Source organism: Vigna angularis, chromosome 2, assembly GCF_016808095.1.
Source record: "Vigna angularis cultivar LongXiaoDou No.4 chromosome 2, ASM1680809v1, whole genome shotgun sequence".
NCBI classification, from domain to species: domain Eukaryota; kingdom Viridiplantae; phylum Streptophyta; class Magnoliopsida; order Fabales; family Fabaceae; genus Vigna; species Vigna angularis.
Window position 1 is genome coordinate 33,341,042 of NC_068971.1, and position 21,448 is coordinate 33,362,489.

Here is a 21,448-nt window from a genome sequence, read left to right on the forward strand (position 1 = left end):
TAGACAATAAGGAAAACAATATATGATCACAATTACCATTTGTTCAAAAGATAAACTAAAACCTCAACGAACTAAAACACATAGTATATATATTGTTAAAGTATACAAGCCACATTAACCAATAAGGTTTTGTTGATAATCAAAAAGACACTCTACCAAGATGATAATGTTTTTTATTAGAAGTAAAACAACATTAGATGACTATAAGAGAATGTCTAATTGATATACATGTGTTGAAGATAAAAATATATGTGATTTGTACTTATGATTTCATGTGTTAAATGATTGATATTCAACTATTATGATAGTATAAGTAGCAAGCATGGCAAATCCAAAGGTTGAGTCTTAGCATTAGACGAGTCTAAATAACATAAATCACAAGGTTTAAGCATTCAACAACTCAAATTGTTAGACGAACCTAAGTCACTAAATGACACAAGGTGTTAGACGACTAAGGTGTTATAAGACTCAAATGGTTAAACAAGCCAATGCAACCATGCCATTAAACAGCTAAAAGCATTAGATGACCTGAATAGTAGAAGTCAGTTTTATATAAAACGAATCAAAAATGCACTTTGATATGTGGTTAGATGTTTAACCTTTTTAATCTTTGGTTGATCATTCAAATTGATATTAATATGATCATTTGAAAAAGAGAAATAATTAAGAGTTATGTCATTTAAAGAGTTATCTTGTGATAATTTACATTTTAAAAGAAGTTTTCAAAATCTAACGGTTAAATAATATGAGCATTAAGGAAATATTTTGTATTATAGATCTAATGATTCAAATGTATAATCAACTTACACAAAGTTTCCTTAACAAAACAATTTTGAATGTTGAAGAAAGAGTAGAATTCAAATCAAGTATGAGTCCGCTTAAGAAAGGAAAGAAGATATCCTAAGAGCATCAACAAATTTAGAATTAAAGTCTTGAAAAATGACGTTAGTGAATTGTCATATCATTAGTGATTAGTGAACTAGTTTGAAAGATTAAATATTGTAAATCCTTCGTTGAGTGAAGTTGTAATTAACCTCTAAGGAGAATTGTGCACTCCATTTGTGAGAGTGTTTTTTTTTACTATTCATTGTAATTAAGAGTTCTTAATCTTAAAAGAAAGATTGAGAAGGATACTTGGAGAGGTTGACACTCAATGTAGCCTAGAGAGGTTTGTACTCGTGTACTTGGAGTGATTGAAACTCATGTAGCCTAGAAAGAGTGATACTAGTTACTGATCAAAGGTGTTGATTTGTGTAATTTCTTAAACAAATTACTTAAGAGGTGAAACATAACCTTAGAGAGAGGTGAACCAATATAAATTTTTTGTGTGTGTTTTTTATCCTTATTCTTTAATTTGAATAGTTTGTCTATTTTTTTTGTGCATGTTGTTTAAATTTGTTTACAAACAATAATTGGTACTATAGCTGGTTTTTAAGGAAACTCCTTAACAAAAAAATTCAATGGAAGGTAGTTATAAATCAATGAACTTATAAATCAATGAACTGCCTTCCATTATTCAAAGGTCAAAAAAATTATTTGTGGAAATTGAAAATGCTAGCATATTTGAAAGCAAAGAATATAAACTTCATAGATATCATTGTGAAAGGATTTCCCTCCTTACTAGATAACAAAGGGCAAATATTACCATAACGTAAGTTAGGTAATGCTAAAAAGTATTTGTATCAGTTAAATGCTAAATAAAAAAATTGTTTAATCTATGCATTGTCTAAAGAAGAAATTTATAAAGTACATGCCATGTTTTTTGCTAAAGAAATGTGGGATACTTTAGCTCACAAGGGCTCTAAAGAAGTAAGAAGTGGTAAATTAACTATACTAAGGCATCGATATGAATATTTTACTATACAGAAAAATGAGTCAATACAATCAATGATTACACGTTTGTAAACTTAACTTAATAGTCTGAGGTCTCTTGGCACCATATGTTATAATTATGATGTATGAAAAAATATTGCACATGCCTCCAAAGTGGAGTGCGTAGGATACAAGAGTTTCCAAAGATCTTGAGAAAATGTCTTTAGAAGAACTTGTAGGAATTCTCGTTGTTTATGAGAATATTCTACAAGGTGACAAAAATAAGTCAAAAGGTTGAATATTGCTCTTAAAACTAAGCATAAAGGTAAGAAGAGCAAACCATCTAGAGTAATGGAGACATTAAATGACGAATAAGAGGATTCAAACTTTGAAGGAGATGAAGAGCTAAATCTTCTAACAAAAAAATTCAAGAAGAACTTGAAGAAGCTTGGATATGGAAAAAATAGAAAATTCAAAGGTAAAGAGAAAGAGAAAATGGTATGCTTTGAGTGTAAGAAACCAAGTCATTATAGATCAGAATGTCCTAATATGACGAGTAAGGAGAAGGATAAGAAGAAAAACAAAAATCTCATGGCTAGATGGGAAGACATGGATGCTTCTGATTTAGATGATGAGGAAACACACATAGGGTTCATGAAAGACACATACTACAACACATCAAACGACTTTGATGACAAAGAGGTAGATCTGGTAAACTTAAAGAAATGTATAAAACATTAAATGGAAACACTAGAGAAAGATGTAAAGAGCTGGAAAATAAACTATCTACGACCAATGAAATAATGAAAAATTGAAAATAGAAAATAGTATCCTATATAGATAAAAGGTAAAACTAGAAAAGAAGTTAATAGAACATGATATCGCTAATAAGGAACTTGAAAAGGAATTAGTTTTAACTTTGTAGAGCACAAGCAAACAACCTATAGGACTATATAAATATGAAATAGACAGGAAGAAAATGTTGCAATAAGGAAACTTCTATCACAAATTAGTTGAAATGAAAAATCCTTGAATATGCTTCTTAAAAGCTTTAGGAAGGCACATGACAAAACATAAATTGGTTATGTAAATAAAACAAAAACTATGACAGTTTTAATAAAGAAAGAAGTTTTTACAAAAAAAAAAAAAACTAACCCCAATAATGCAAATAAGTTTGGGTGTCTAAATTTGAAATAATTCACATCATAGATATATTTAATCCTACAAAAGAAACTCCTATCATGGTACTTAAATAATGGGTGCTTACGATCCATGAGAGGAAAAATGTCTATATTCCTAAAACTTCAACGGAAAAAAGGAAAAAAAAGTCATATTTTCAAGGATACTAGCATGATAAAACTATAGAAACTAGTTAATTAAGTGTCAAACTTTTTTGTACATTAACAACGTTTTACTAGTTTATGGTTGAAGCACATTAAACATAAGCCAATTATATGACAATGATAATGATGTAATCTTTGATAAAAAAAATTAATTTATTATAAATAAATAAGATGACAAACTTTTTCACTCCAAAAAATCAAAAAAACTTCTACAAAATTTAACATGACTGAATTGACAACTCCAAAAAAATCTCGCCTCATAATTATAGATGAAAATCAGTGTCTGTAACATAGAAAATGTGTCAAATAAGCTTGAGATTGTTATCAAAACTACATAAACAAAATTTTGTAAAAGACTTCTCATATCTCTTATTCAAGTTAAATAAACAAGCTCTTAAAGCTAATATGTGTTACTATGGGCCCGCAGGTTACCGTTCGGTCTCTACCGTTCGGTCTCGGCCAGTTGCTCAGTCGTTCGGTCTCGACCAGTTGTTCAGTCGTTCGGTCTCGACCAGTTGCTCAGTCGTTCGGTCTCGACCAGTTGCTCAGTCGTTCGGTCTCGACCAGTTGTTCAGTCGTTTGGTCTCGACCAGTTGCTCAGTCGTTCGGTCTCGACCAATTGCTCAGCCGTTCGGTCTTGGCTAACTTCTCAGTCGTTCAGTCTCGACAATTATTAAGCAGATGTAACGTACGATGAATGTTATAACGACTGTCGTTAAACAATTAAGGTTTGCATTAATGACCATTAAGAGGTAAATTAATGTGTCAGATTCCTTTAAACTCTATAAATAAGGGTTTAGGTTTTAGGTAAAGACAGATTCAACTAATACTACCATATGCCCTGTTTACGTCCTATTAGGACTTCAATATTTAACTGTAACAAACAGTTCATAAAACCGCTCCTAACTTGAGCGTCGGAGTGCCTTTTGCAGGTACCTCCCCTCTTTTACAAAGAGGGGGACCGAGCGGTCAATTTTGAAGGTGACCGATTGGTTCAAACTGGAAGCAGACAAGGAGTGCCTTTTGCAGGTACCTCCCCTCTTTTACAAAGAGAGGGACCGAGCGGCCAATTTTGAAGGTGACCGATTGATTCAAGCTGGAAACAGACAAACGGAGCGCACCAGTCGAAAGTTAGTGTCTCGGTCTCACAAATTTCTACCGAAACAATATGAATTCTTTTATTTCTCTTTTAAGATGTTATGCACTAAAAATTCATACTATGTTAATTACTTACATGCTCTCATAAAACCCAAAATTTTATAAAGTAAAATATATACTTTTGAAATTTAATTCACATGATTTACCAGTATAGTAATTGAATATACAAATTATAATATTAGTTAATTAAGTAACATTACTTTGCTTATTTTAAATCATCTGAGTCTCAAAGTAATCAGACTAAACAAGATTGACGTTACAATTGCTTTTGCCGCTGATCCGATCAGAGCCGTAGGCAGAGGAACCTTTTAAATTAAATGTTTATTTTATTTCCATTTAAAGATAATAGAGTGAGAAAATAAAAAGTGGAGTAGATCCCGAGGGCAAACGTTAACCCGTAGGATGCAATCTTAGGGGCTAAGTTTTCAAAGTGGAGATATAATCATTAAATATTTAATTGGAATCCGTTACTGTAGTAACAAGTGGCGCATAATTTCCCAAACAGTTCCGTGATGCAACCCTTTCTCGTATACACGTAAAATTTCAAGAAAAAAACATCAGATTATGGCCCTCTTCCAATGTCTGTGGTACCATTACCATTTCATTTCTTAAAAGAAGGAAACTCCGTATCGATGGTCCAAGGTTATGGTTATTTTGTCTTTGTCATATTCATCACCAAAAAATATCTTCAAGTGTTTCCCAAGTAATTCTTTCATTATACAACCACAAATTTCGATCAATAGTTTTGAAAAACTAAAATAATGTATTTATAATTTTAATATACAACTTTTAAAAATTCGGCCAGACTACTCGAGTTAGGTTAGTCTTTTTGTGTTCCCATTTCACTCATCAAAAGCCAGAAAGATTGTCCATAATAGAGGTCAAATAATTGAAAGGGGCGAATTGAAAACGATTAAGCCTATAAAGAATGGGCACTTTGTTCAGATTTTGAGGTGTTGTAGCATTTCATTGAGAACAGTTCCATCATGTGGGTTTTGATATTTTAGGTTCTTGTCTACTTTTGTTAACTTTAATTTCTAATATTTCACAACCAATTAGTTGATTATTTTCAATATCAATTTCCTTTACAATTTGACCAAAATCTACTAAATGTTACCCAAACTAAAAGTGTTAACAAACGATTAAAATATATATCTGTAGATTGATACAGGCGTAAAGATCTAAAATAATTCTCAAAATGCGAATTTATCACATTCCTATTTAGCATGAAAAACTGAAAACAAAATAACATTTTACACTCTCAAAAATATACACCCATCTTATAACCCACTTTAATAATAATAATAATAATAATAATAATAATAATAATAATAATAATATAATAATAATAATAATAATTGTTTATGTTGGATGGAGATGAGGATAGATCCTGCGCACTTCTCCTGACTGGACGAATATTTGATTGTCTCACTGTTCTACGTGACCGATCAATTTGAGGAGATTAATCTGCAGAAAACACTATGACGCTCGAGCGTCATATATCTTTCGTATGAAGGTTCAATGTAATTAAGTTATGAAAAAGTGTTTTACCCCAAAATTAAACATCTACTTATGGGGTTTACAAGAATCAAACCTATTAATTTACATCTTAATGGTCATTAATGTCAATATTAATCGTTCTTTAATAGCAATTATAGTAATGATTGCACTTTAACTGTTAAAGGGTTGTTGCTCCCAACCGGCTACGTCGTTCTTCTCCACACTCCAACCACTCGGTCGGCTCATCACATAGTGACAACAACAATAAATATATTGATATTTTAAGTTAAAAAAGTATTCTAATAAAAAATATTAATGTATTAAATTGTGAAGTAGGCGATTTTTTAATCACTACAACAAAAATAAGCTTAAATGCTTATTTGCACTTATATTAGTTTATGTTTATTTGTTATCTAATTTGTTTAATAAAATTTTGGTGAAAAGAAGTAATTTGTTTTTATCGGTGATGTAGAATAAAAGAAAGGAAAATGTCTCTTTGACAAATATTTTTGACAACTTTTTAACAACAATCTATGTAGTAGTTTGTAATTGGTCTGTTTTAAATATACTAACCAATAAAATAGTGACACATCGTCTGTTGTCAAAAGGTTGTTAAAAAAAGTTGTTAAAATATCATGGTCCTATCAATAGTTTGTAAGACTTACAACATCTTGATTCACTTCATAATAGTTCTGTGGCAATTCCAAATTTTTTGACCTCTAAGAAAGCTCGTTTTACGAAATAGTTAAAATTAGTTTTAAAAATGGCTAATATGCTTAATAAGAGTGATGATTGGAATATCGAAGAGGATGATGAGCCAATTCAAATTACAAAAAACCTGGTCGAGATAGACCAAAATGTTATTAAAGAATGCCAATAATGCATGTGTTTATATAGAGAAGTAGGTATTTTTTTACTTAATTACCATCATTGGAAGGTAATAGACTCCCATATAAACATATTCACTTAGATGAGTCATATAAATTCATGACATTTGAAATATGATATAACAAAAAAATATAATAATTTCCCAACTCAACATATTAATATTTGAATATATATCTATTTTATATTTTCATATAAAATAATAAATATGTTATTAAAAGTAATGGTAAGTGATTTTTTTAAAGTTAAATATGTTTTTAATTTTTAAATTTTATTGTAAAATTAAAATTCGTCTATGTCTAAGAATAAATAAATATATTTTTTCTAATTTAATTGTTAAAATTTTTTGCGTCAAACACCATTTTTACACAATTTCTACCTTCTAACTTAAATGGTAATTTGTAACATCATTTAATACGTTAAAAATATAATAAGAGGCAAAATAACTAGATTTATTATTTTGTAAAATTAAAATATATAAATAATTGAAAAATATTTATCCAATTTTTTTTATTATATATGATGTGAAAGTAATATATTTCTCAAAAAATGATTTCCGGCCACCAAAAAAGTGCAGCTAGGTATTGTGGTCTAATACTCACCCAAGAAGCAATACCTCACACCTATCGGCAAAAGCCAAGTGTCACTTTTACTGTTTTTTCTTTTCTTAACCCTCAATTAAAGTGTAAGTGTTTCCCTCACAAGAATAAACAGCTAGCATCACTCTATACAATCCTGCAACACCATCGCCTATATAAACCTTTGTACCCATCTTGTACTCTTTCGTCCCAAAACACTTGTTTTGCGTTATTAACGTACAACTTTGTACACCAACAACAAAAAACTCTCTTCACACTCACTTTTTTGTTTCCTACCTTTGATTTGCTTCATTAGTTTTTTTCTGTTACTGTTGTTCTTGTTCTCTCTTATTTCACTATTTGTTGCTTGTTAGTTGGTACTATATATCAGAAAAGACAACATGAAGAACCGAGCATCAGGGTTTCTGAAGCAGATCATATCAAATCTGAGCTCAATGGCAAAGTCAAAAACCATGGCTTTGAAGTCCAAAACAAATGCCATAAGGGCTCGTTTGCTCATATTCTCCCTGATGAAGAACAAAAAGTTGTTGATGAGTTCCCTCTCAGAGAAGTTTCATTCTGTGTGGGGGCACGATTCTCAGTCCAAGGATAATGATTGCTTATTGGAAGATGGCACTGACCAAAGCAAGGCCATAGTGTTGTACAACAACTCACTCTCCTTGCCAAACCCCAGTGGAACCCTGGTGGTGGAGGAGCAAGATCAAGATGGCTATGAAGGTTACTACAACTATGAGTGCGGTGATGATGATGATGATGATGATGATGACAAGTACCCGGATCTCACACACACCCTTTTTGATTCTGAGGATTTGGATCTTGGAGGGTCGGTGATTGACTTGGTGAAGAACTCCAAGGAAGAGGCAGGGAAAGAGTTTAAACTGGAGGATGAGATTGACTTTGCAGCTGACCTTTTCATCATGAAGTTTCGCAGACAAATGGATTTGCAGAAGCAAGAGTCTTTCAATAGGAAGAGGGAAATGCAGAAAAAAGGTGCATGAATCAAGTTCAACCCTGATTTGATTGCTTATATATTCATCATGGTTGGCTCAACAACACAAAAGCTCAACCCTTGAATCTCATCTCCCTTTGTTATGGTTTTTTTTTAGAATAAGGGAGAAACCGGCAAGCACAGCTAGCTTGCTAAATCAGAGATATTATGGTACTTAACTGGTTTAATTATGACAGCAATAACCCAAAAAAATAAAAACTGACCAGGGTGAATGGATTTTGTTCTTTCTATTTTTGTATTTTTTTTTTTTTTACTGTTGAATGGTGCCATAGTGTACTTCATCCATGTTCTCTTTTCAGGTGGTACAATAAAAGAAAGAGAACAAATATTGAAGATGTTACTGTGTTACTGTAGATGTTGTATTGGTAAAGCACACATGTTGCTGCTTTAACTCTGAAAATCTGCAACCATTGCAGCATATGAAGCTGAGCTAATTGATGTATGTACATATATCATCATAAATATAAATAAATAGTAATAAATTAAATTTGAATGCAGATAATTAATTATATGGTTGTGGTACTAGAATAAGGAGAAAAAGAAGTAATGGGTTGGAAAAAGTGTTCCATCCTGTAAAAGGGAAAATGGCCCTACAGCTAATAGTAGAATAACTCATGTGAAAGAAAGGTGCAAAAGGTTCTAGACTGCACCAATTATGCATTGAAGGAGACAAAGCAAAGCAAAGAGAGAATATTATGCATCAAAAGGTGCAAAGGAAACACCAATAGTCTAGCTGGGAATGACATTGATTAATTTCTTCTTTGCGTAAAGCTTTCTAAAGTTTAAACTTCTTTCATTATTTCTCTTCACTTCTAATTAAGCTTCACTTTGTAAATGTTTACTTCGTTTTCCCATTGAGTTTGAGATGATGAAGATGCAGCATTAAGTTTTTGGGCTGATCTATGGATGCATTGGGAAATTTAATAATGATAATTAACTTTTAGTTTTGGGACAATTAGGAGGATATAATAAAAAAGAAGAACATCTTCCTTTGTTTAAGCACAAAAAAAAAATGGAGAATATAAACACTTTATGTTCTCTTGGTTTATTCCTTTCTTTATTCTTTTAATGTTGAGAGTAAGCCTGAAGGAGCTTCGTCCTTAAGGTCATTTCTTAAATCTCCTTCGTATAAATTACTTGTTTCCCTTTTGCTTAAGGTACACTTTCTTTTTTTCTCTTGGTGCAGAAAATACGTAGAAATTTCCCACAACTGCATGTAATTGAATTGTATCTTTTACAGAGTTGAATTGTAAAAGACTTTAGATATAAGGTCAATTAATTTAATAATGAGTGCAAATTTGATGCTATAAATAACTTTTACAGAGTTCAATTAGATTTAAGGATTATTATTATTAGAGTTTCTAATGAATTATTTGATCATCCAAAAATATTTAGTTGTATAATATGTATATGTTTCAATGTGAGAGGAATAGTGAAGAACTCACATAATGTAATATTAATGATTAATATTTATCAAAGAATGATTATTCTTAATCTAAACTTTCTTCAGAGCTAATAGTAATGGTGGGGATGTAAAATGGCACAAAGAATACAAAAGACTTACCTTTTGGAGTTAAAGATTTTCTAGTAACACAGAATTAGGTGTGAAGATTTTGTGACTTTACCAATATAATCACAATCACATGCTTTCCAAGTAGAAAGTTGCCACTTCAGCTTCAAATAACACGACAAAAAGATGGTTGTTGCTTCCTACACTCTATCATATTTCTTCCTCCACTCCATCAAAACTCCTTGCGGAAAATAATTTCCGTAATAGGAAACAGTAATTGCTTTCCGGAAAACAATTTCCAAAATGTTTATTGGAAGTGAAAGGATGTCGGATGAATTTTGGTAAGGTGCAGGAAGCAATTGCCCAAAAAGATGAGTCCAATTGAATAGAAGTAATAATATAGATCCTAAAAAGCCTGAAATGCAAAACAGTGTACTGGGCCGTGATCTGACATCTGGCCCAATGATGTGGAATCTACATGGGCCTCTTTCTGAAGGGGAAAAATTGCAGCAACTACCTCTTAGTTATATAATTTAACGATAAATTAGTTCTTGAAATTTATAATTTAATGTTAAATTGGTTTTATAAAAATATAACTTAGTATCAAATAAGTCATTAAATATTATAACTTATGTTAAAGTGGTGTTACAAAATTTAACAAGAAATATTTGATACACTTATTATACATTTAAAGAGTAAATCAAAAAAATTCTTTTATATACTTCATTTTCATACTCATTTTCCTAGTTTTGGACAATTCAGAATTCCTAATAAATTCATAACCTGATTAGTTCATTTCTAGTTAGAAGTGAGAAAAAAAATCTATAAAATTTAAATAAAATGGAATGGAATTCAATCCAAATCTATATTTTCTAAAAAGTGATTGGAATTTTATAGATTGAAATATGGATAATGATGAGAGAATCTATCAAGATTAATTGTTGAGATTCAAAGATGATAACTCAATTAAAAGAACTCGCCGAGTTTAGATTTCAATAACCGAACAATAATTTTATTCTATAAGTCATTAATTTCTTTAACCTATTTTCACTACCACACATAATAACATTCTTCAGTTGAAATTCAATTTTCAATCATGCAAAAACAATGACAAGAGGTGATTTTTCTCAAATTATAGGTCAACATTGAACTTGGAAAACAAAAAACTACCAAAGACATGACAAAAAATCACAAACAACAAGCTAACATGATTCTACGTGACTACTCAAACAAAATAACTACTACTGATAATGGATAAAACTCTCTAATCACTCTTTCATTTATGTAGGGCAATGGCTTGACAACATCCTACTTATTCTTATCTCTTCCAAAAGATCCTTATATTCACATGATTTAAGGTTGACTCGTTCCTCTAAGTAAAATTTGTTTATGAAGCAGCTAATCAAATTTTATTTTGTGCCCCAGAGAATGGAAAAAAATGCAATCCAACTCAAGAGATTGTTCCTCTTCTAAGGGTGAAAAGGGACCATGGTCATTTTCTTTCTTCTAGGGGCAGCAGAACATTTCATTTTGTACTTTTTAAAATTTATAATTAATACGAAATTATATAATTTAAAATAAAACTTCATTTTTATTTTATTGAAAATTTCAATAAACAAAAAAAAAATATTATTTTACAAACATAAACTTTGTTCGAAAAAATAAACTCTAAGACTATAAGATTATTTCAAATGTCTTTCGATATTGATCATTCTTTCTAGTGTTGTGCATCTTCTCAACACTTATATTACCATATGTTCTTGTATAAAATTATCGCATACGAAAACCACAATCACAAACAAATGATGAGCTAATCTAAAACTAACAAAAATCTTAGTTTTCAAAATATATATATATATATATATATTTCAACAAAAAATCATAAACTCAAACAAATGCACACAAAAATATTGTCTCACAGAACACAATACAATCACTTGTGATCTTAGCATTGGGAAATTGAGTTGCAACTATCGCACACAACTTATCAATGGTATTACTTTCCATTATTCTCATCGGAAGCCTCGACAAAGTATACATGTTATTTTTCATTACTCTCTTAAGAGTCTCGAGAAAGTTTACTTTCGGTATAACTACTCCGAGTTACCACCTTTCACCGAGTTACCACACACAAACATAAAAAGACATTTATAAATTCCAACTTTAAAATCATAATTTAAAAATAAAAACTTCCATAAAAATATCATCTTTTTCAAAATCTTGACATAATTCAAATAAAAGTTCTTTTAACTTCAAAAGAATGAAACAAAAAATAACTCCAATTTAACTCAACTCATCATGTAGATATACAAGCAACAATGCAAGAAAAGAAAACAATAATATATGTAAATTCCCCCTACCTCTTACTCTTCACTTTTTCATTCTTCTCCGTAAAAACCCAAAAGGTTCTCCCTTTTTCCTTGACTTGCCATTGTTTCTATTAAACCTCTCTCCCTAACCTTTTCCTTCCATATATTTATAAGCCTAATATTTATAAGGGAATGTTAAGACAATATCGTCTAGAAACCATTTATTTTGAAGTTTAACAAAATCATCCATCGAAATAGTGTTTATCGCAGAGACAATCTAGGATAACTCACTAAGCAATATCTCGCTAAACTCTATCCTAAACGCTATAGTAAAATGTCTATTGTTTAGATTCGATGTCTCTAATAATCAGGTGAATAATTCTCTTCTTTATTGTTGTGCCTCTTTAGTTGTGCAAATCTTACCAAGAACGAAATGCTATATTTTAAATTTTGTGCTGATCCAAAAAGATGTTAAGAGATATAGGCATATTCTAGGAATGTTTTTTGGTTGCTTTTTGCCTCATCATTCGTACAACAACGTAGTATTTCTCTGAAATGGAAAACAAATGATTCGTTGTCAATAAGATTCTAGTTAGCAATCCAAATCTCAGTTTTTATATTAGTAAAATACTTAATCAAAACCATCCAAGGATAAAACAACAGTACAAGAAAGCTGCAGCTGAACATTCAGTGTGTTTATTTACATAAATTACTTGGAACAATTCACAACTGCTTTGATTTCTAATTACAATTATATCAAGTAATTATCCATGACTTGTTTTAGTTAAGTCAAACTTCAACATCAGTGCAAAAATATATGATGTCAAATCAAAGCATCACTAATTTCCAATGAAATTGAGGTTGCAGGTTAATGCCATTCCTTGAATTATAACTATTAGAGAGATATACTTAGTATAGACCATTGAAATTCGCATCACATCTTCATATTTATTCCAGAATGTTAAGAAAGTATAGAAAATAATTGTTTTTTAGAGAGCTTCGGGGCTGAGTACATCTTTGACAGTGAGAAAGCCAAATAGCCATACCTTCAGATGTGAAAATACGTAATAAAAATTCAGTTCATGTTCAGTTATCTTTCTCTCTTTTCACTCAGTTCAGTTCATCTAAGAAAAACTCATACTCGTACTGACGATTTAGAAGCAAAATCACAAAAACTGCATGCATCTTAAAATACAATAAAGGAAGATAACTTATTGAGAGTTGTTGAAATTTTATTTTAGTAAATAGGATATTATCTTGATGGTTGCTGCCAAGATCCATTGGCTGCCTGAACAAATTGTGAATGAAGACTTGAGTGAGAGATCCTCTTCAATCAAATGCAGCCAAAACAACTTCTTGCCTTGAAAGGAACTCTGACATATGATGTAATCTTTGTAGAATTACACTTTAGTTGGTTCTTTCATTCCTAAATACCTTTTCATATTGACTTGCTCTGTTTCTGATTCAGTTCTTAAAAAATTATCATTTAAGAGATCTTCAGAAACACCAGTAGGACCAAGCCATTTAATAGCACTACTCAAACTAACCAGTTTTCTGCTTTTGTAAGACTCAAATATTGGAAGATGTTTGATAATTTCAATATGTGTGTCATCAATTTGCTCTTCAGAGAACCATTTTGTTTTGAGAATAAAACTTCTTAGTTCATGAAGCTCCCCTTCAGATGCATCTATAAAGATCCCCTCAATCTTCTGTGGTTCCAAAGCAATAGCCAGAAACACATTTAGTACACCTCTTGCTGTTGCTGACTGCACAAAGCATTCCAATTTAGGGTGATCCAATAACAGATCATGTCTCAAGAATAAACATATAACCTTCACTAACAAAGAATACATTTTCTCACTCCATCCATCATTTCTTATCACATTCAACTTTTGTGGTAATTGCACCAGGCTGTCATCCCCAACTCGAAAAATAGGCCACTTAGAAAACATGATAAGATCATCACAATATGATTTGAGATAGTTCCGCAGTAGTTGCAACCAATCTTCACTTGGTTGGCAATGAATTCCAGGAGTCCATCTTACTTGCTGAGCATGTTGCCACTCTACAGGATGTAATTTCACAAGAAGTTTCTCAGGCAACTGGCATGACAGGAAAGAAATGTGTGTGCCATCTGTTTCGGCAATGTAACAAAGCTTTCTATGAACTTCTTCAGGAATAGCACAATCTACAAGTTGATGAGTAATAGAATCTTTCAGAAGGCCGCATTCATCACCACGTGCAATGTAAACTCTTTCTCCAACTCCCTTCATATCAATTGATGTAAAGGAACCATCTGCAACTGGTAACAAAGGCAAGCCACATAGGCAATCAAACTGCAAGGACTTTTGCAAGTCATGTAAGCAATATTCAAGAGTCAGAATCATTGCATTCCTGTCTTTGAATTCACGCTTCCTTCTGATTAAAAGAGTCCTTAACAGTTTAGGAGTCATAAAATGCAATGACGAAGAGATTTCCATAAACCTTTCAGAAAGTGACTGTGGAAGAGTAACGACAGGTTGAGAAGCCCCAGACAACGCTTTTACAAGCTCAGCAGCTGCCTTGGGGAAAGTAAAATCAGGAAATACAGCATGTTTGGTTGAAATCCACTGTCCTTCTCCAGCTTCTGTATATAATACACGGAGATTAAAGTCAGCAACAAATTGATAGAGTTTCCGTACTGCTGATGCCCAAGGTTCTAACCCTAATGTTATTAGCCATAACGAGAAGAACAAATTTCCAGGGCACTGATGCTATCTTCTCAAGCAAACGACCATATGCAGGGGCAAGAACATTTTCAAGGAGGAAAATATTCCACTCTGAGCGGTTTCTTCCCCCACCAGCCATATCAGAATCAAACCAAATATCCCTGCCATTTGACGATAATTCAACCAGGTCAGGAGAAACCGTGCAATCTTTCTCCCCTTTGAACTTTCAACCAGGTCAATGTCAACCTTGACAGAATTCAAATATGCAGCAACACATGCCCATAGAACAAAATTGTAACAACTACTATTAGCTGTTTCAGATCTTTTCTTTTGAGCATTCCCATCACCTAAACATTTTGTGGTTATCCAATAGTGTGAACTGTGACTAGATGTGCTTTGTTCAGTAATTACAACCTTCTGGCATTTATAAGGCAAATTTCTGCCAATGGATGGGCTTAGTTTCTTCAGAAACTGAACTCTATTAATTCCAACACGTCTACTTTCCTTGAAAAAATTGAACACATCCTGGGCTTCAGCAGATCCAATTTCAGGTTCTGCATACTCGTTAGCAAGAATCTTCATTTTGCGAAAAATCTCGCACTACAGTCCTTTCACCTCTTTTTAGAATAACGTCGTCACATTACAACTCCAAAGAAGCCATTTCCTCACGAAGGTAAAGGGCCCTAGCAGTATCGCCCTTCTTGATGTAGCCATCAATCAATTCCTCATACACACTCGCATCCAGAGCCACCAACCGCTCTTTCATAACCCTCAAATACCTCTCAGCATGTTCAACCTTTCCACAACGAGACAAACACCGAACAACAGTCGCGAAAACCGACAACCCTGGATTCACACGTCTGTACTCCATTTCATAATACAACTTCAAAACCTCCTGAACCTCCTCCTTTCTAGCATAACCCTGCATCAAAAGAGAAAAGGTAACATCATCCGGCAAAAACCCTTTATCCATCAACACACTCAACATTCCATTCGCTTTCTCCACTTTACCCTTCTCACACAGCCTCTCCACCACCTTATTAAACACCACACAATCAGGCACAATCCCAAACCTCACCATCTCATCAAAAGCCCTCACACACTCCTCTGAATCCGCCGCAACAACAACGTGCCCAAACGTCTCACCGTATGGCCTCAGCCCCTTCCCCTCCATTTCACGCACCAAACCAATAGCCTCCTCAACTCTCCCATCTCTGCAAAATGCTCCAACAAAGGACGTGTAAACAAACGCGTTTGGCTCAAACCCTTTTCTCACCATCTCCCCATACAATCCCCACGCGGAATCCAAATCCCCAAACGCAACCTTCGCATGCAGAACCAGAGACCACACAACGGACTCGTGAAGCAAATTCTTCTGTAACAGCCTCTTCAACAAAACCACGACATCACTCTCCGATTCCGTCAAGCTTCCCCTATCCAAAATCCTCAACATCAAACTACAATTCACGATCATAGAAGGAGAACGGAAAGTACTCCTCCGCATTATCCGATCCAGCGTGTCAACAATCTTCTGCAATTCACCTTCCTTGCACAACGCATCAGTCATGATTCGCAAACTCGTCAAATTAGGGTAAATCCTTCTCCGAATCATGAACTCGTAAACCTCCCAAACCAGAAAACATTTCTCAGACCTTTGTACCGCGTGAAGCAAGGCGTTAAAACTGAAGACGGTAACGGAGACTCCGTGCTCCTCCGCGTAACGGCAAACGTGGAACGCGACGTCCGGTAGCCTGGCTTGCGCGTAGGCTTGGATGAGAAGGTTCACGGCGAGATCCCGAGAGGTTGAAGCTACGACGGCGAGAAGAGAATCGACGAGTGCAGGAACCACGTCTGAGTGAGTGTTTGTTTTGGTGAGAGAGCGGAGAAGAGCGCGGGCGTGGATGAGTAAGTTGGCTCTTAACAAGAGATTGATGGTGATGGCGTAGGAGCGAGTGGTGGGTTGGAAGGTGGAGCTGGGCCGAGTTGCGGTCCAATGGAAGAAGCCCAATGCGGCTTTTGCATCGGAGGGGGAATTGAACTGCAGAAGGATTTGTTGAACCGACGAGTCGTTTAAGAGGAGAGAACCGAACTGGCGAGTTATGCAGTCCCAGTTTCGTCGCTCTCTGAAGCAATTGCACAGTGCCGCAACGACGTCGTCGTCGAGCTTGGTCTTTGATAACAACGCCGTCAGAGTGTGTAGACGATTGAATCTGGAGAAGAAGAGCTTGGAAGCCACATGTGTGTTTTGCCTTGCGGCCATGGTGAGAATGCGAAGAGTGCTCATGTGGAGCACGTGCACGTGCTGCTCAATTTACTGCTGGATAATACGGAAAGTTCAATCTAATTTTTAGATTTTAACGACAGTATATATATATATATATATATATATATATATATATATAATGTCTTAAATAAGGCTTAAATTTTTACTGTCATTGACATTTTTTAAATTGTTTTTATCAGTAACTTGATCGCTAAAGTTAAATGTAACGATGTTGTCATATGTTATGTAATCTAAAATCAACATATATGATGTTATTAAAGATTAAAATGAAAGATTAGGGGGACAATATATTTATAAAGACTAAAAAAACATACATGCATGAATTAATTATAAAAAATAATACATTCAAAATATAGGAAAAATTAGGTTTAATAGATTATTGTAATTGTGACAGATAAAACACATTAAAAGGAAAATTGTATAATTTTTAAATTGATTTACTTAACTAATTTTAAAATAAGTGATTAATATTATTATAAATGTATTTAAAGTTTTTCATCAACGCAATCAATATGAAAAATATGAAAATAAATAAAGTATTAAGAAAGTTTTAACATGTTATGGAATTTTTATTTTTTTATTATAAGTTTTTGTTAATAGAGAATAGTTTAATTGACATTAATGTCATTGTTATAATAGGTGTTAACAGGAAGAATCTCTCTTATTAAAGTAAAAAAGTGTGTTAGAGTTGATTTTCCAAATACATCATTGCAATTTAATTTGACTAAATGAGTAGGATCAGAAAATGTTTCATTTAATTTAAGTCACGTTTTTTTTTTCTTATCTCAACTTATATTTATGAATTTTCATGTCGACCATTAGATCTTGGATCAAGCCTATTTTGAAACTGTTAATTGTCATTGATCTCAATAAGGCATAAATAAATTTTATTATAAGATGTAATTCTTGCTCGTGACAATATTCGGTTAACTGTTCCTTTATTATCAACAACTTGATCAAGAAGCAACTTTAGTTCATTAACTTCAAGGTAAGAGAAAAGAACCTCCCTCTTAAGTATGCCTTTTGTTGATCCTCATGCATCAACGCTCTAAAACAGTATCAGGAGACACACAAGTTCTAAGTCCCAGCCCTCATAGAATATTAAGTATTTTAGATTCTCGAAGAGCATCGGTAGGGAAATTATCTGAGTCTTTTAGTAATGCATAGTTCTTTATTACAAGGATCATACAAAATTGAAAGACACTTAAGAACACCAGTGAGTGTTGGTATGGATTTCAAATTTTTCAATGAGTCCCTAATATATGCATCTTCAAGGGACAAAAGTGCCAAATTTTCTAGAACTGATAGCATTATGCTATCCCGAACATCAGCTTGCAATTCGCTAACTCTATTAAAAACATGTTGCATGTAAAACTATGTTTACCCATTCTCTCAACTCCATAAAATCTTGACAAAATATCCTCTTAAAATTTTGACAATGCCCACCAAAATAATCTCCGACACATCCAATGGTGGTAAGTACTTTCGAGGATTTTCTAAGGCAGAAATATGGAAATCTTCAGCAAACTCTCTTTGTAGACTCTAAATATTACAAAACCTTATGCTAAATTTATCCATAGTGTCCAACATACCATTTAGGATCAAGAAGAAATCTTTGGAGTTTAGTTATCTCTTTAATCAAGTGAAACATGCATAACTTCATGAATTGAAACTGCATTAAATATTGATTCCAGAACACTTGTTACATTGTCATCACATAATACTTCAAGTAGTCAAGTGAATACATCAAACAATCGATAGTAATTATTTTCATTAATAGAATCGAGATCACTTAAGCTACTTTTAGAAGATTCAACATCAGTTATTAGGCAAAAGTTTTTCTCGTATTCAATCACTCGACTCCATGGAGGCACTTGAAGCATTATCCTTTTAAGCACTCGACAAATTTAGAATTAGAACATTGGTGTTCACTGTAATGTTGATAGTTAGAGATTCTATATGAATTATCAATTCCTTAAACCTTCTATTGGAGATGAATAATTATTCTTATGAAAATTATTTAACTCTAATAATGTTATTCGACAAATTTAGAATCATGTTAGATTAAAGGACATAAAAGATATAATTTACATTATAAATTAAAATTGTGTAAAATGGGATTATCGGTAATACTTAGAACAAATAAATTTATTTGAATACCGAATCATGGTCTAATCGTTTTAATTAAATAAAGGATCGTAATGCTTACAATTTAATATATTTAATCTTTAAGTTTTCAAATGACTGAAGTAAAAAAGTGTTAAATTATTTTAAATTAATATTAACTAGTATAATTATAAAATGACATTAATGAGAAATGTTTAATGTGATAATAGTTGAGCTTGAAATTATATCGTAGTTATTAAGAATATTTTTAAGGAATCGCTTTCTTCTCACTTTATTAGAACTAATTTTTTTCCCTAAAAAAGTTGTTATTTGAAATTTTTTTATAAAGAAGTGGTTTAATATAAATGGTAACTTTTTTCTTTTTTTCATATATATTATCCGGCAATATGGTAGTCCAACTAGTGGAATAAGTAAAGCATATAAATGACATTACATTAAGGGTTTTTTCTACCATAAAACTTCAAAAAAATTCATTTAAAATTTTGTGAAGTATATTGTAAATCTGGTTATAGATATTTATCCCAAAAATATTATACATCGGAAAAAGTTAAGCTTAGGTCAATGGACATTAAACGGGCCTACATATGAAATTGGGATCTTTCTTCCCGCATCCCCTTTTTTTTCATTCACCCCATAAAAGTTGTAATCTCCATACAGTCCCTTATTAAAATTATAATAGAAATCTCTACATTCCCTTATTGTTTTAAACTTTGCAGAATAAATATTCTAGCAGACATTTTCAGAAAGTATGAAAAATTACATTTCGAATGAAATATTTTGGAATGTACTTTTGAATTTGAAAATACCTTCGGAATCAATTATTTCAGTCTAAAAAAAATTCGGAAATAAATATTTCGAAAGTTATTTTTAAATCTGAAAATACATTTCGAAATATATAAAACATAATAGATGAACAATAGAAATCAAAGTGCAATCTAAAAAGTGAAAATGAAATGCAAGAAATTGAGTAAAGGAAACTTAAAGACATGGTGCAGTAATAGAAATTGTCCAGAAATGTAAACTTGTAACAACAAAGCAAAACTATAAAATAAACTGCAAGTACAAGTCAACTTTCCCAAACACATGGTGTTATTCTGCCTCTCTCCCTATGGCTATTGTCAACTTTCCCAAACACACAAAATTGACCTAATTTCTTATCTGCTGGGTCATTCATCTTCAACCCACAATACAAGTATGAAAGAAAGAAAGATACACCCTAGTGAATTACAAAATTATTTCTACAAACAAGAAAAACTTAAAAATTATTTTAAAAAGTAGTCAATTCTTGTAAATGTATGTTATCTTCCAAATAAAATTATATCTCTTAGAGATCTTCAAAAAGTATTTTTTTTTCTATCACTCAAAAATCCTTTTGAGCTGAAATTCAACACAAAAAGAATAAATTCAATTGGAAGTATATGAAAAAAAGTTATGACCCAAACAGTTAGAAAACCCGAGTAAAGTTGACTTGCCTTCTCAAATTGTCTTAATCTTCTGTCGCGAAGTGCAACTAGACTAAAGCTTTAAAAAATATGTTCTAATATTTAAATTAAAAGCTATGTAAGTCTAGAATTAAACACAAAAGGAATCAACGTAATTGAGCACGTGTGAGGAAAGTTATGCACAAAACAATCGACAATGCTCAAAGCTCTCAGGATGAAATTTTCAACATTACCATTCAACTTTTGCACCATTTTTAGCTTTGAAAATAAATTCCTAAAAAAAATGCAAAATTTACACTAATAATGTAAAATAAAATAAATGAAAATCCTAAAGAAGTGTGATTAGTCTAGATATGAGAGTATAGAAATTGAATCACATGATGATGATGCAGCGACTTAGGCAGGTGAAGCTTTTGAACTTTAGAATTTTTTGGTATAAGAATAAATTGGGGATTTTATATTTTTTAGGGGTACAGAAAGAAAAAATGGAATGTAAGAAGAAGCAACCTGAAATTGGTCTTTATGTTATGGACCATCTCGGTTATAAGAGACTAATTTATTCTAAACAGGGATAAATAGGTTTAAATATTTTGTTGGTATTTGTATTTATTTGAAAATCTTATTTAATTGATCTTAATTAAGTTCTCATTTTTTTTAAATGTGATACAATTTAATTTTTTTCGTTAGTACTGTATTATTGAATGACATTAACTCATGTGTCACATGTTAATTTGTGAGTTTTTTTTTAATTTTTTTTTATTT

General features: G+C 32.1%; 2 protein-coding genes across 2 annotated transcripts; one reads left to right on the forward strand and one right to left on the reverse strand.

Annotated features, from left to right (window-relative positions):
- Positions 1-7,439: 7,439 nt before the first annotated feature.
- On the forward strand, positions 7,440-8,697 carry LOC108328122 (uncharacterized). The gene has a single exon (XM_017561931.2). It carries the CDS (start codon positions 7,678-7,680, stop codon positions 8,293-8,295), a length of 618 nt encoding a protein of 205 aa, XP_017417420.1. The 5' UTR covers positions 7,440-7,677; the 3' UTR covers positions 8,296-8,697.
- A 6,776-nt stretch (positions 8,698-15,473) lies between these two features.
- On the reverse strand, positions 15,474-17,093 carry LOC108329639 (pentatricopeptide repeat-containing protein At1g66345, mitochondrial-like). The gene has a single exon (XM_017563951.2). The coding sequence runs from the start codon at positions 17,091-17,093 to the stop codon at positions 15,474-15,476; it is 1,620 nt and encodes a 539-aa protein (XP_017419440.2).
- Between the last annotated feature and the right edge of the window lie 4,355 nt (positions 17,094-21,448).